Source organism: Eptatretus burgeri, chromosome 1 (genome assembly GCF_056783735.1).
Source record: "Eptatretus burgeri isolate ZD-2024b chromosome 1, Ebu_testis_v1, whole genome shotgun sequence".
In the NCBI taxonomy this organism is placed as follows: Eukaryota; Metazoa; Chordata; class Myxini; order Myxiniformes; family Myxinidae; genus Eptatretus; species Eptatretus burgeri.
In genome coordinates, this window is record NC_140961.1 from 129890083 (window position 1) to 129907194 (window position 17112).

Below are 17112 nucleotides of genomic sequence, written 5' to 3' on the forward strand. Positions count from 1 at the left end.
TCGTAAGTATATTGATGACTTCCGTCATCTGTTTGTGTGTTTGTTTGTTTGTGTGTGTATGTGTGTTTGAAGGCACGATAACTCGAGAACGGAAGACGCTACCAATGTCAAATTACACCAGGTGATTCAGGAGGGTGATGGCTAGCGCTGATTAGATTTTGGTCAAAATCGGTCAAAGGACAAGATCACAGTGAGGTCAAACATTCGATTTTTGATGGTTTGGTACAGAATCATCATAGAAACTTCTGGTTTGCGTCGCTACCTTCTCGAGAGACAGCTTTTATTAGACAAGGTCAGAGGTCAAGTTGATGATTTCGTAAGTACCAGTCTATGACTGCTTGTTACTTACGAAATCTAAAGATTTCGTAAGTATATTGATGACTTCCCTTTCTGTTTGTTATTTACGAAATCTAAAGATTTCGTAAGTATATTGATGACTTCCGTTTTTATGTTTGTTTGTTTGTATGTTTGTATGTAGGCACGATAACTCGAGAACGGAAGAAGCTACCAATGTCAAATTACACCACGTGATTCAGGAGGGTGATGGCAAGTGATAATTAGATTTTGGTCGAAATCGGTCAAAGGTCAAGGTCACAGTGAGGTCAATTATTCGATTTTTGATGGTTTGGTACAGATAACTCGAGAACGGAAGAAGCTACCAATGTCAAATTACACCACGTGATTCAGGAGGGTGATGGCTAGTGCTGATTATATTTTGGTCAAAATCGGTCAAAGGTCAAGGTCACAGTGAGGTCAAACATCCAAAAAATGATAACTCGAGAACGGAAGAAGCTACCAATGTCAAATTACACCACGTGATTCAGGAGGGTGATGGCTAGCGCTGATTATATTTTGGTCAAAATCGGTCAAAGGTCAAGGTCACAGTGAGGTCAAACATCCAAAAAATGATAACTCGAGAACGGAAGAAGCTACCAATGTCAAATTACACCACGTGATTCAGGAGGGTGGTGGCTCGCGCCGATTAGATTTTGGTCAAAATCGGTCAAAGGTCAAGGTCACAGTGAGGTCAAACATCCAAAACATTCGATTTTTGATGGTTTGGTGCAGAATCATCGTAGAAACTTCTGGTTTGCGTCGCTACCTTCTCGAGAGACAGCTTTTATTCGACAAGGTGAGAGGTCAAGTTGACGATTTCGTAAGTACCAGTCTATGACTGCTTGTTTGTTTGTTTGTAGGCACGATAACTCGAGAACGGAAGAAGCCACCGATGTCAAATTACACCACGTGATTCAGGACGGTGATGGCTAGTGCTGATTAGACTTTGGTCAAAATCGCTCAAAGGTCAAGGTCACAGTGAGGTCAAATATAATTCCGTAAATTCATGTGGAGAAATTGAGTATTTTTGCGTCGCACGACGTTACGAGTTCGTTTTAACTTCGATTTTCATTTTGTCTTCGGTTTTTGCGATCGCTTTGGATGCTTAAAACTCGGTTGTCGAAATTCTGTTAAAAATCGGATGTTTTGGAGACGTTTTAAGATTGTATAAAAAATATTTCACTCGACGCGTCACGGGTCGTCCCATGATGCAGTGCGCTCGAGCAGACGCGTCGTTGAGTTACGTTAAGGTCTAATTGCGTGGAGAAATAGAGATTTTTGCTTCGGTATACGTTACGATTTTTGATGGTTTGATACAGAATCATCGTAGAATCTTCTGGTTTGCGTCGCTACCTTCTCCAGAGACAGCTTTTATTAGACAAGGTCAGAGGTCAAGTTGACGATTTCGTAAGTACCAGTCTATGACTGCTTGTTTGTTTGTTTGTAGGCACGATAACTCGAGAACGGAAGAAGCTACCAATGTCAAATTACACCACGTGATTCAGGAGGGTGATGGCTAGTGCTGATTAGATTTTGGTCGAAATCGGTCAAAGGTCAAGGTCACAGTGAGGTCAAATACTCGATTTTTGATGGTTTGGTACAGATAACTCGAGAACGGAAGAAGCTACCAATGTCAACTTACACCACGTGATTCAGGAGGGTGATGGCTAGTTCTGATTAGATTTTGGTCAAAATCGGTCAAAGGTCAAGGTCACAGTGAGGTCAAACATCCAAAACATTAGATTTTTGATGGTTTGGTACAGAATCATCGTAGAAACTTCTGGTTTGTGTCGCCACCTTCTCGAGAGACAGATTTTATTAGACAAGGTCAGAGGTCAAGTTGACGATTTCGTAAGTACCAGTCTATGACTGTTTGTTTGTTACTTTCGAAATCTAAAGATTTCGTAAGTGAATTGATGACTTCCGTTTCTGTTTGTTTGTTTGTATGTTTGTTTGTTTGTTTGTTTGTAGGCACGATAACTCGAGAACGGAAGAAGCTACCAATGTCAAATTACACCACGTGATTCAGGAGGGTGATAGCTAGTGCTGATTAGATTTGGGTCAAAATCGGTCAAAGGTCAAGGTCACAGTGAGGTCAAACATCCAAAACATTCGATTTTTGATGGTTTGGTACAGAATTATCGTAGAAACTTCTGGTTTGCGTCGCTACCTTCTCGAGAGACAGCTTTTATTAGACAAGGTCAGAGGTCAAGTTGACGATTTCGTAAGTACCAGTCTATGACTGCTTGTTTGTTACTTACGAAATCTAAAGATTTCATAAGTATATTGATGCCTTCCGTTTCTGTTTGTTTGTTTGTTTGTTTGTTTGTTTATAGGCACGATAACTCGAGAACGGAAGAAGCCACCAATGTCAAATTACACCACCTGATTCAGGAGGGTGATGGCTAGTGCTGATTAGATTTTGGTCAAAATCAGTCAAAGGTCAAGGTCACAGTGAGGTCAAACATAATTCCGTAAATTCATGTGGAGAAATGGAGATTTTTGCTTCGCTCGACGTTACGAGTTCGTTTTAACTTTGATTTTAATTTTGTCTTCGGTTTTTGCGATCGCTTTGGACGCATAAAACTCGGTTGTCGAAATTCTGGTAAAAATTGGATGTTTTTGGAGACGTTTTAAGATTGGATAGAAAATTTTTCACACGACGCGTCACAGGTCGTCCCATGATGCATTACGCTTGAGCAGACGCATCGTTGTGATACGTTAAGGTTTAATTGCCTGGAGAAATGGAGATTTTTGCTTCGGTCGACGTTACGATTTTTGATGGTTTGATACAGAATCATCGTAGAAACTTCTGGTTTGCGTCGCTACCTTCTTGAGAGACAGCTTTTATTAGACAAGGTCAGAGGTCAAGTTGACGATTTCGTTCGTACCAGTCGATGACTGCTTGTTTGTTTGTTACTGACGAAATCTAAAGATTTCGTAAGTATATTGATGACTTCCGTTTCTGTTTGTTTGTTTGTTTGAAGGCACGATAACTCGAGAACGGAAGAAGCTACCAATGTCAAATTACACCACGTGATTCAGGAGGGTGATGGCTAGCGTTGATTAGATTTTGGTCAAAATCGGTCAAAGGTCAAGGTCACAGTGAGGTCAAACATCCAAAACATTCGATTTTTGATGGTTTGGTGCAGAATCATCATAGAAACTTCTTGTTTGCATCGCTACCTTCTCTCGAGACAGCTTTTATTAGGCAAGGTCAGAGGTCAAGTTGACGATTTTGTAAGTACCAGTCTATGACTGCTTGTTACTTACGAAATCTAAAGATTTCGTAAGTATATTGATGCCTTCCGTTTCTGTTTGTTTGTTAGTTTGTTTGTTTGTTTGAAGGCACGGTAACTCGAGAACGGAAGAAGCGACCAATGTCAAATTACACCACGTGATTCAGGAGGGTGATGGCTTGTGCTGATTAGATTTTGGTCAAAATCGGTCAAAGGTCACGGTCACGGTGAGGTCAAATATTCGATTTTTGATGGTTTGGTAGAGATAACTCGAGAACGGAAGAAGCTACCAATGTCAAATTACACCATATGATTCAGGAGGCTGATGGCTAGTGCTGATTAGATTTTGGTCAAAATCGGTCAAAGGTCAAGGTCACAGTGAGGTCAAACATCCAAAAAATGATAACTCGAGAACGGAAGAAGCTTCCAATGTCAAATTAAACTACGTGATTCAGGAGGGTGGTGGCAAGCGCTGATTAGATTTTGGTCAAAATCGGTCAAAGGTCAAGGTCACAGTGAGGTCAAACATCCAAAAAATGATAACTCGAGAACGGAAGAAGCTTCCAATGTCAAATTAAACCACGTGATTCAGGAGGGTGGTGGCAAGCGCTGATTAGATTTTGGTCAAAATCGGTCAAAGGTCAAGGTCACAGTGAGGTCAAACATCCAAAACATTCGATTTTTGATGGTTTGGTACAGAATCATCGTAGAAACTTCTGGTTTGTGTCGCTACCTTCTCAAGAGACAGCTTTTGTGAGACAAGGTCAGATGTCAAGTTGACGATTTTGTAAGTACCAGTCTATGACTGCTAGTTTGTTTGTTGGTTTGTAGGCACGATAACTCGAGAACGGAAGAAGCTACCAATGTCAAGTTACACCACGTGATTCAGGAGGGTGATGGCAAGTGCTGATTAGATTTTGGTCGAAATTGGTCAAAGGTCAAGGTCACAGTGAGGTCAAATATTCGATTTTTGATGGTTTGGTACAGATAACTCGAGAACGGAAGAAGCTACCAATGTCAAATTACACCACGTGATTCAGGAGGGTGGTGGCTAGCGCTGATTATATTTTGGTCAAAATCGGTCAAAGGTCAAGGTCACAGTGAGGTCAAACATCCAAAAAAATGATAACTCAAGAACGGAAGAAGCTACCAATGTCAAATTACACCACGTGATTCAGGAGGGTGGTGGCTCGCGCCGATTAGATTTTGGTCAAAATCGGTCAAAGGTCAAGGTCACAGTGAGGTCAAACATCCAAAACATTTGATTTTTGATGGTTTGGTGTAGAATCATCGTAGAAACTTCTGGTTTGCGTCGCTACCTTCTCCAGAGACATCTTTTATTAGACAAGGTCAGATGTCAAGTTGACGATTTCGTAAGTACCAGTCTATGCCTGCTTGTTTGTGTATTTGTTTGTTTGTTTGTTGGCACGATAACTCGAGAACGGAAGAAGCTACCAATGTCAAATTACACCACGTGATTCAGGAGGGTGATGGCTAGCGCTGATTAGATTTTGGTCAAAATCGGTCAAAGGTCAAGGTCACAGTGAGGTCAAACATAATTCCGTAAATTCATGTGGAGAAATGGAGTGTTTTTGCTTCGCTCGACGTTACGAGTTCATTTTAACTTCGATTTTAATTTTGTCTTTGGTTTTTGCGATCGCTTAGGACGCTTAAAACTCGGTTGACGAAATTCTGGTAAAAATCGGCTGTTTTGGAGACGTTTTCAGATTGTATAAAAAATATTTCACTCGACGCGTCACGGGTCGTCACGTGATGCAGTGCGCTCGAGCAGACGCGTCGTTGAGTCACGTAAAGGTTTTCCATGTGCGCGCTGATAGTTTTTTCGATAAAGACGGTGTTTAAAGTCATTTTTTATCCCAATAAAGGTTATCGTCGCATGCCTGACTTGCTGAGCCGTCAGATTATGTAAAGATTGTTGGTGGATGGCCGAATATTACGGTTTTGTGACTTTGATAAAATAATATAAAATAATTGCGTGGAGAAATGGAGATTTTTTGCTTCAGTCGACGTTACGATTTTTGATTGTTCAGTACAGAATCATCGTAGAAACTTCTGGTTTGCGTCGCTACCTTCTCTCGAGACAGCTTTTGTTAGACAAGGTCAGAGGTCAAGTTGACGATTTCGTAAGTACCAGTCTATGACTGCTTGTTTGTTTGTTACTTTCGAAATCTAAAGATTTCGTAAGTATATTGATGACTTCCGTCCTCTGTTTGTTTGTTTGTTTGTTTGTTTGTGTGTTTGTTTGTGTGTTTGTTTGTGTGTTTGTTTGTGTGTTTGTTTGTGTGTGTGTTTATGTGTTTGTGTGTAGGCACGATAACTCGAGAACGGAAGAAGCTGCCAATGTCAAATTACACCACGTGATTCAGGAGGGTGATGGCTAGAGCCAATTAGATTTTGGTCAAAATCGGTCAAGGGTCAAGGTCACAGTGAGGTCAAACATAATTCCGTAAATTCATGCGGAGAAATGGAGTATTTTTGCTTCAGTCGACGTTGCGAGTTCGTTTTAACTTCGATTTTAATTTTGTCTTCGGTTTTTGCGATCATTTGTATTGGGACGCTTAACACTCGGTTGTCGAAATTCTGGTAAAAATCGGCTGTTTTGGAGACGTTTTAAGATTGTATAAAAAATATTTCACTCACCGCGTCACGGCTCGTCACGTGCTGCAGCGCGCTCGAGCAAATGCGACGTTGAGTCACGTAAAGGTTTTGCGTGTGCGCGCTGAGGGTGTTTTCGATAAAGATGGTGTTTAAAAGTAATTTTTTATCCCAATAAAGGTTATCGTCGCATGCCTGACTCACTAAGCCGTCGGATTATGTAGAGATTGTTGATGGATGGCCGAATATTACGGTTTTTGTGACATTGATAAAATAATATTAAATAATTGCGTGGAGAAATGGAGATTTTTGCTTCGGTCGACGTAACGATTTTTGATGGTTTGGTGCAGAATCATCGTAGAAACTTCTGGTTTGCGTCACTACCTTCTCGAGAGACAGCTTTTATTAGACAAGGTCAGAGATCAAGTTGACGATTTCGTAAGTACCAGTCTATGACTGCTTGTTTTCTTGTTTGTTTGGGCGATATCTCAGCCATCCTTTGATGTAGGAAGCTGAAATTTGAGGACGAAAGTGAAGATATGCTTTTGGCAAAAAACGTATTTTAAATTTTTTGATAAATCAATCAATTAATTAATTACTTAACTATTATCGATTTATTAATGACATATATTTCTCATCCGAGCAAAATCTCAGGCACCTTTTGAGCTAGGAAGCTGATATTTGGACATGACAGTGACCAAGTGATTTGGCTATAAAGGGCATTTTTTATTTATTGATCAATCGATTCTTCATTTTTTGATTAATTGCTTAATTTTCAAATTGCTACAGATTCGGATGAAACAGTGGTGGTTTAGGTAGGCTATTTGGCAATTCATTGAGAAATTAATGATTTATGATCATTATTTATTTTAATTATGCAATTAATCAATCAATCAATCAATTGTTGTACGCCACTCCCTCCCAATTCCGACTACATGTGTTGCAAGGTGGCATCACCGGGCGCCGCGCCAAAGGCGCCCTGGTGATGTCATGTGTTGTAGGGTTTGTTATTTATTTATTTGGCATGGGGGCGGTGTACTTTGAATGCACCGGCACTTCTTTTTTTCATGTTCACCGACGACCCATGTGCATCCTACAGTGTTCAATACCTCATTTCCCTCCAAAAATGGTTGTGTGTAGGGTCGCACACCAGTAGCGCTCACGATGAAGTCGCAGCCGTACACGGCACCATTACTCAGCTTAACGTACACGGACCAGGACTCTTCTGTAGAACATCCACATATGATGTCATAATGACACAGTAAAACAAACGACATGGACAGAAAGTCAGACTTCTCACCTTTAATAAAATTTAAGAAAAGAAACTAAGTACCCTGTGCTCAGTGAATGCTTGCTCTCAATAAATAAGGTGTAAATGCACAGCAAGTTACACAGGAGAAAAAGCAAGAAAACCCGCTGATTGATGTAAGGTACACGAGAACACTTGCAGTTTTCATACCCTCTGTCTGTCCTTTTTGCACCCCAACATCCCGCTCTCGCATCACGATCCCAGCTGGCTTCTGTTCGCAAATCTGCTGCACCTCACACTCAAACTCGATGTGTACTCGTCGTGTATCCTGGACATCAAATAAAAACGGGAAACATCAGTGTCAGTTTGCCAATCAAAGGCCTCCAAAAAAAAAAGTCAACAAACTGTGACGGATGATTATCTGGAGTAATCAAAAAACTCTCCAAAAGGAAATTGAGTAAAGCTAAAGGCATTGCTGAAAGTTCACTTGAGCAATGAAGCAAATAATATAACGTCGTCTACCTCTATTATTTTGCTGAGGGGATTATCTGGAATCCAGGTCATATGGCCTGTTTAAAATACGGAATAATACGAGACTTTCAAAATGATGTAATTCACCCCTAGCAATGGAGGTCATTGGAGCAGTCGAATGTATCTCGTGTGTGTGAGATAAGGATCGTTAAAAAAATACTTGGAAATGTACCTGCGAGAAAGGGGCGTGCATCTGCACAACAAAAAAAAAAGAATTGGAGAACTTCCTGAACTCACCCAAAAAGTTGATAGCTTGCAGATCCCCATACTGCAAGCTCCTGAGGACGTGGACAGATGAAGGTCCGAAGGTTCATAGACGGGCGCGTTCTACCCAAACCTTTGACCAAATGCTGCCAGTGAATGGACTTTGAACCTTACGGGATTACCTTATGTGAACATGGCAGGCTCGGCCATTTATTTAATGGACGCCTGCAATTGGAAAGTCGATGCCCTCGTTCCCAACATTCAGGCAGAATTCCCAGAGGGAGACACCATATCTGGTTTGGTTGCCTCTCAACACCAATGGAAAGGTCATATCTGGGGCTTGTCAATACACAGGTTAAGTTGACAATATTTACTATTAATCATGTCTGAGAGGTGGGGTGGGTGGTGTGGGAGTGGAAGCTGTATGGGCCGTTATATATATATATATATATATATATATATATATATATATATATATATATATATATATATATATATATATATATTTTGTTTGGTTCTGGGGCCATGAGGGGGGGAGAGAGAGAGAGAGAGAGAGAGAGAGAGAGAGAGAGAGAGAGAGAGAGAGAGAGAGAGAGAGAGAGAGAGAGAGAGAGAGAGAGAGAGAGAGAGAGAGAGAGAGAGGATGGGAGGCGGAGGGGAGGGGAGGGGAGGGGGAGAGGGACACATTATGTTTTCACCCCTGTTTGTTTGTCTGTGAGCAGGATATTTCAAAAAGTTATGGACAGATTCGGATGAAATTTAGTGGATCGGTTGAATGTCTCCCAAGGATGAATTAATTAGACTAGCATATACCCGTGCTCCGCACGGAGTTGAATGGGTGGCAAAAGGTGGATGATGTTATGGGAAGCTGGGGAGGGTGTCATTAGGGATGTGATGCACTATGGTTACCTCTCCTTAGTTTTCTAAAGGAGCTCCCTGTAGATGACAGTTTGGGTGAATGGCTTGTTGCTGAATAGTCCTTGTGAGGAATTATTGTCCACTTTGATAGATATATTGGAGTAACCTCTTGCACGTGAAAATGCAACATATAGTTGGCCATGGGAGAACACGGGGGCTGGGAGGTATATTCCGAGTTTGTCAAATGTTTGGCCCTGGGATTTGTTTATGGTTATCGAGTATGCGAGTCTGACTGGAAATTGCATCCTCTGCAGTGTGACTGGAAGGTTGGCGTCTGATGGTACAAGTTTAACATGATATAGGCCGAGCCCTAGAATGAACAGGAGCAGTGGAGGGAGACCAAGAATCAGAATGCAAATTTCAATGAACGGCAGTTTTTGGCACACATCCGACGATCGAACACCGCTGGACGCTTTAATTTGAAGATCACACAAGCAAGACACAACACAGGTAACGATGGCGGTTGAGAAACGTCAAATTACGTGCAGACGTTAACAGAAATAATATTTTTTTAAATAAATCTTTACTTTAAATACAATGTTTCTTGTTACATTTTTTGTGTCAAATTCACCTTCTGAGGGAGTCAGCATGTGCAGAAGAGGGTTTTACATTGCAGACGCTGTTTTCTCAGAATGGCATTACGCCTCTCGGTGGTGAAGGTCTGTCGACGACAGATTTAATGACGTCAGCGAATGACCGATGATGTCATGACGGAATTACGCCTCTCAGCGGTGACGTCACACGTTGCCATGCAAACGAACATAAAAATTAGAAAATTGCCCAAAATTCCCAAACATGTCCGTCTGGCACGATCTCACATAGCTCATGCTGTTCATTAGACCACAGAGCACCCGCATGCCGAAAGTGGCGACAATCCGTCCGGCAGTTTTGGAGGAGATACGTCAAATTACACGCAGACGTTAACAGAAATAATATATAGATTTTGGTGAAAATCTGGATCCAGATTTGGACACAAGAATTTTTAATTGATTCTTCACCATTGAGAGATGGGGCCAAAAACGATATGTATCATAGTATTTTTTAAAGGTTGTGGACGTGTTATGACAAAACTTGGTGGATGAGTTTGGTATGGGACAAGATCAAGCTAATTAGATTTTGTTTAACATCCGGATGCAGATCCGGCCTATAAGTGGGATGCAAAATGGAAACTGTTCAGCCTGGAGGAGGTATGCGCTCTATCACTTGTACCAACAGGAAATGGTAGGAACTCGACACCTCTCATCCACGATCATTTCTCATATTCCCTATATTTCCGTGAGTATAATTTGCATTTTGGAACAGAACAATTATGGTTAACCATTTTGAATTTGCCACTCATTTGTCTAAATGCTGAAATGTTTAAAAGACGATGTGAATCACAGATTTCATACAAGAAACGGTCGGTTAAAAGTGCCTAGGGAGCAGAACTGAGTCACTGAAAAAAAACAATAAAAAACACACACACACACACACACACACACACACACACACACACACACACACACACACACACACACACACACACACACACACACACACACACACGGCCTCATTAGCGTTCATACATCACTTTGAAAGTCACGTATTACTGTCCTGAAATCTCAGCTTTTAACACTTCAACTCTCAACCAGCTTCAAGAAGAACAATTGGCAAATGTATCACATTTGAAAAATGAACAGGGAGGAGGCAATTCTTATGTCTAAAATGAACTTGTTGCTGGTATTATGATAAAAAACAAAAAGTCATCCTAAGTGACCGCAACGTGTGGAACATCACGTTTGCTCCTTGCATTTGCAGGTTCTCCTGCCAGTCTGGGCCCAGGGCACTTCCTGACATTCCTTCAACGAGTTTGCCCATCGCCGCAGTTGAGCCTGAGGATAAAACATTGAAGGAATCAGTTTCAAAAATATGCAACAGCAAAGAAATCATGTGTCGAAAATCTGCTCGTAATTTGGTGGCCCACAGTATTCTCGTCACATAATAAAGGCAGCAGATCAAAGTGGACATAAAATAGGAAGGTCATTATAGGATACAGGGCTCATTTTGAAGTGCAAGAAACCAGTCATTACGTGAGCTCTACACCCAAGAGATAAAATTTCCGCAACCCAAGATGATTCCTCGAAACCATCCACCAAATAACTAAATGTGTAGTTACAGTGTTTCTCAAAGGACGCATACTAAATGAAGACTCGCAACCATACTCAAACTCCAGGCCTCACCGGGAGATGTCGTGTATTTTGTGCGTCTCGAGGGTCCAGATGCTCCCGGTGATGAAGATTTGCCAAGAGACGGGAGGAAGAACTCTGCAGCTGCAGAATCGAAATAGCTTGTGCCGATGCTGGGATCTTTGATGGCCCAGATAACCTCACAGTCTCGTACCTCATGCCTAAACATGACAGGAACAGCATAATGGGAACTTCCAAAAACTAGAACATGCCTCACAATCTGACCTTCATTTCAGAGATCTTTCTTTGATTTCCGATGAACCTGCAAAGCCTGGCCTCATTTTGAAGCGGCCAACAATTTTTTGCCGTCCATGAAACGTTAACCATCAAGGTGTTTTGATTTGATGTACCACACACTTTCCAGAGCGTCGGTGCTGCAGAAGCAGTTTCTTGGCAAAGGTTATACTGGGTGGTTTGCCATTGCCTTCCCAGCATTGTTTCTCCATGCTCTATCCTCTTTCATGCTGAGCATCAATAAAAGAAGCCACATATATCACTTTTAAAGTCTTTGGGATGACTAGTCCGGGATTTGAACCACTGACCTACCAGACTCAGAGCGGACGCTCTAACCATTACTCTACCAAGTCTGGTTCATCAAGGTGTATCAAGACATAATACCATAGCTGTGTACCTAGTATTAACCACCAAGGTAAACTAGAGGGTTCATAGAACACATTAGCCTACGTTGTCTTGAGAAAGAAGGACAAGGGTGAGGTCTATGAGTGCCAAATATGATTGGTCGTGATGCCGTGAAATTCTGTCTCAGCACTGCTAAACGGAAGGGTTTTGAGAATGCAAAAAGGCGATTTGTGTTCCACAATGTTGAAGTATCCAATTCAATTGAAATAAAAGTAAAGAACTTAAGGTTGTAGAAAAAAATTCTGGACGTTTACCATCATTGATGCAGTGTTTTAGACACCACCTTATTTAACACACTACTTTAGTTATTTGTGCCTGTTGTTTGTGTCCTTTATGTCGTCCTTAAAAACAGTAAGTTTCCTGTTAGGAATGATTTTCAATTTTGTTTGACTGCCAGACAGAGTAAAAAAAACTACCTCACTCTGTGCATGTGCGATTGGGATGAATACAGAGCCAAAGTGATGTTAAACTACAGCTTTGTTTTCTGATTCATGTTCCGATTCGTTTTCGTTATATGACAATCAATTGAAGTCAAGTTGTTCCTCGATCATAAACTCACGTTCCTAGACAAAAGGACAAACAGACAGACAGAAGTGAACTAACTGCTCAACTCTACTTTTCACTTCGCATGCACAGAGTAATAATCAAGGTGAACCTAGGCAGAATAGCAGCTCCCTCAATAATAGCCATGGCAGAACTACCTGGCACCCAAGCTCACACCAATTCCAATGCGATCCCACCATTTCCAGCAACCACAATTCGTCTTGAACCCACCAGGCGCTTCTGCAACTCCTGAAAAGCAAAACAAACAAAACAAGAAGCGAATACTTCGATATCGCGCGGCTGGGGGCAGTAAAAGTCTAGGTTAAGAATGATGAAACAATTTTGCAGTTATAAAATTTAAATGTAGACACGGTGAATCAGCATGCATGATGGGAAGAGTTGTGACGTTGGACAAATTTATATTTATAGCCCTCAGACCAAAGGGACGTACGCGGCCATAAGTGTGACAGAAGACACAGGACAGAATAGCCAATTATATAACAGCGCGATGTCGCCGCGCTATAAAAATACGAGACAACGTTTTTTAAAGGAAATTTTTTATTAAAAAAAAAAATTCTTCAACAAAGATAATATCATTCCTTTGGGAAAATAATCTAAATGTTGGAAAACACAAAGGGATTACGGTAAATTGAGAAAAGGAAGAGAAGAGGGATAAAATGGAAAAGATGTTGGTAAGATCTTACTTTTCCTTAAAAAGTTTTTCTTACTTCTGTGATCTTTATTACCCCCATTAACCTTTCCGAATCCATCACACTTGCCAGTTTCACCGTTTCCTCCCCTCCTACTTTTCTGTTCATTTATTCCCTTGATAACTGTCACACTGTTGTTCTACCTTGCTCTTCCGTGAGCATTGCTCCTGGAAAGAAAATAAAAAATAAAAACAAAGACAAAATATTTAAATTAACCAGAGAGTTCATAGAACACCCTAGCCCGTACAGTCTTGAGAAAAAGGACATGGGAAGGGTCTTTCAAACTCTTGCATCACGCTTCCGAGCACGCACCATCTATACAGCATTTCCTACGAGCCGCAATTTTGTCTGCATCTCGATATTCCCCAATGCCGAGAGATCAAGCGGCAAATCTCATTGGTTGAGATGACATCGAATTTTGTCCAAATCCTGCTAAACCGAAGGTTTTTGGAAGTGAGGAGAAGGCAATTTGTGTTCTAGTGTTCAAGTGTATAATTCAAATGAAATAAAATAAAGTTTTTAAGGCTGCAGGAAAAAAAATTTTGGGAGGTTTAACCTCACTCTGTGCACTTAGACCACCTTACTTAACATGTTAGTTACATTAGTTATTTGTACCTGTTGTTTGTGTCCTTTATGATGTCCCTAAAAACAGTAAGTGCCCTGTTTGGAATTATTTTCAATTTTCTTTGACTGCCAGAAAGGCAGAGTATAAAAAAAACCTTACTCTTCTGTGCGCTGCATGATCGGACAAGATTCCATACAATTTGCCAGATTCAGAGCCAAAATATTCCTAAACTGCAGGCTTGTGTTCCGATTCATGTTCCAAATCGTGTTCTACAGTATTCAAAACATAAAACTCAATTGAAATCAAGTTGCTCCTGGATCATAGACTGACGTCTGCAGACAGACAGACAGACAGACAGACAGAGTGAACCAATTGCTTAACCACACTTTTTGCTTCACATGCAGAGTAAAAAACAGAAACGGAGGGAGCGAGAGAAATGTCTTGGTGTTGTGGAGGTTTGGAGAACGGTCATCAAAATGCTACAAGTCAAGTAGATGTACTCAAGTTGGATTTTCCATTGGAGCTCACCTTTTGTGGAACTGCAGCAATGATAAACTGGGTGCATCCACATTAAGGAATTGCAGGCTCTCATTAAAATTAATGAGAATGATTTTCTTCTTCTTTTCTTACACTGATCTCAGGATCACAGAGGGGCTTGCACCAATATCACATGCAGGACAAATACATTGGTGCCGTCAATGATGTGTGTGGTTTGTACAAAAAAAAAAATGGCTGTATCTGGGAATAATGGTCAACGCACAAAGGCAACGCTCGGGTCCGACGTTTCAACCACTTTGTGGCGTTGCGGACTGAATCACAGTCCACATGTTCCCAGCCCTTACGGCTTCCCCCCAATTGGAGGAACCAGCTATAGTGAAAGCCTAAAATCAGAAATACCTGGACACTGTCCGTGTCTCGAATTCCCAAAACAAAGGGGTTTCCTTTGGCAAGCAGCTTCGGTGTGGCTCCTGAACAGATGCAAAGCTTCCCATAGCCAAAGCACCTTCCATCAGCTGTATGCACCTCCTGGTGGAAACAAACAGATGGCACAAGCAGCCAGTAATGCAGAATTATGGACAACATCGGCAGCCCGAAAATGATCGACATCAGGAGTAAAAAAAATCCACTGGAAAGTTCGATCTTAACTTCAATTAAAAGAAAGTTAAAACACCTCTTCAACGGGGAAGTGAAAGGCATTACCTACAAACGAGGAGGAGAATTTTTGAAAGCAAAAGAAATATAATCTGATAAATAACTATTGTTTTAAAGGTTAACAGGCTAAAACGAGAAGGGCACTCGGTGGAGCGCACACCTCCGTTAAGCCGAACAGTTTACGTTTTGTATCCCACCGATAGGCTGGATCTGGACTTGGACCTGAACCAAAATCTAATTGGCTTCTTCTTCTCACCTAACCGACTCATCTACCAAGTTTTGCCTGAATCCATCAACAAGTTTTTGAGATATTCTGCACAAAAAGAGACAAACAAACAAACACCTTCGGTGGGTGGAGGAAATAAAAGATGATGTCGGACATTAAAAAAAAAAACCATCGAACGCTCATCTCCAAATGCCAAACATGACGACATCCTTTTGGAGCACGATGTAACGTATAAATACGATAATTCGAATGGGAATTTACATGAGCTTCACTGTCCAGCTTTGCGACGGCCGCCTGGATCACCCTCACTCGAGGACCCACTCTCTTCAGCGTCTCTGCATTACGTTCCTCCACCACAAACTCTTCCAAAGTCCGAGACACCTGCAAGGGGTGGTAGACTCTTACAGAATTCAAAGCTCCAACAATGGAAATATGACAAAATTAATTATTTCCAATCTATTTTGTCCCCCTGTGGGATGCTGATATTTGCGGGGTGATGTTGATAAAAGTTGAACAAAACAAAATAAGCCTTGCACATTGTTCTAATGGACAAAACGTTATTGTGGTGCCACAAACTCCAGCAGTACCACGAGCAACCACCACTGCTACGGTTTCTTATTATTATTCTTCTTCTATATTGGCCTCAATTAATTATTCAATCTTGTTGTGTCACCCAGGGAAAGTTTTTGGTCCAAGTCTTTCACGAACTGGCTGGATAGTCTTGACGTTCAGCTGAAGCTGGCAGGAATCTGTCTTTTGTTGAGGGTGGCGGAAATAACTTTCCTCCCGTTCACGTAAGATTAAGTGGGATCTTTAACGTCCACCACATAATGCAAACAGACGGGACCAGCCAGCTTAACGTACATCCAAGGGATGGCACACTTTGTGATGCAACCTGCGAAGCAACAATTTGACAGTTTACAGTCGGGTCAGGAATCAAACCTCGACTCGACAGCTCAAAGCCAAGTGTGATACTTCCTTACAATTCCTATCAGACCACAAACTCAAGATGTTTGCATTAATATTGTTTCGGATTTCAGAATCCGATCCGATGAATGCATACAAACATTTTGGTCCTCAGACAGTCATTTCCCTAAATGCGTGTCCAGGATAGACCCATCCCCATGTCTGGTGGGATTCTAACTGATGCGTTGAGAAAGGTAAAGAATAGATTCCCTTTCTTATGGAATGGCCTTTTTCTCTTTACAACAGACACATTAATGCACGTGAGATAACCGCTAGCCCAATGGAGGCTCACCCACTTTCACCGACATTGACACCCACCTTTTTCCATCGTCGTTTGGCAGCTCTGTGGATGGTTGTTGTTGACGTTTTATGAGTGCTTCACGTTTTCGCTCGGTAATTCTGGCAAATGGTTGCTTTCTGCCATTCGTCGAGCACCACAACCATGGCATCGTAAGCCAGGAATGGTCGCGAGACTGGCGGTTGGTGACGTGCAACGAGGCACCAATAGGCAAGGTGGATTTGGCTGAAGTCTGCTTGAGGCTCTGCCCAGACGGGCCGCCTATAAAAAAGGCGAGGACCTATTTTTTGGTGTCAGTTGGTGACAGCTGGGTGACGGCTATTTTCAGCTCCAGTCAGTTCCAGTCAGTCAGTTGGTGACAACTGGGCGACGGCTATTTTCAGCTCCAGTCAGTCAGTTGGTGACAGCTGGGCGACGGCTATTTTCAGCTCCAGTCAGTTCCAGTCAGACGGTTGGTGAGCTGGCGACAGTTGAGTTTGTGACAGTTGGTGACGGCCTTGCAGCCTCACAGCTTCTCACAGCTCCAAACAGCTGCCCGTTGGTTGTGGCTCCTGACAGTGGGTGACGCTTGGACCGTTAATGCTGGTTCTGCTCGAGAGCTGCTCTTGGCGTACCTGATTCTTGGCCTATCTGGTTCCTGGGGGTGACGACGAAACGTCGATTGGTGTTCAAGCCCGTTTGCGAATGGGCGCACG

General features: G+C 41.9%; 1 protein-coding gene across 2 annotated transcripts in view; it reads right to left on the reverse strand.

Moving 5' to 3' along the window:
* PYROXD1 (pyridine nucleotide-disulphide oxidoreductase domain 1) overlaps positions 1 to 17112 on the reverse strand; it is a 28725-nt gene that overhangs the window by 5228 nt on the left and 6385 nt on the right. For both annotated transcript variants that reach the window (XM_085897943.1, XM_085897935.1), the window contains exons 4-10: positions 15415 to 15534; positions 14673 to 14801; positions 12676 to 12749; positions 11313 to 11479; positions 10870 to 10964; positions 7651 to 7768; positions 7301 to 7416 (exon numbers count right to left, since the gene is read on the reverse strand). In XM_085897943.1, the coding sequence (XP_085754069.1) occupies positions 7301 to 7416; positions 7651 to 7768; positions 10870 to 10964; positions 11313 to 11479; positions 12676 to 12749; positions 14673 to 14801; positions 15415 to 15534 (819 nt within the window). The remainder of the gene's footprint in view (positions 1 to 7300; positions 7417 to 7650; positions 7769 to 10869; positions 10965 to 11312; positions 11480 to 12675; positions 12750 to 14672; positions 14802 to 15414; positions 15535 to 17112) is intronic.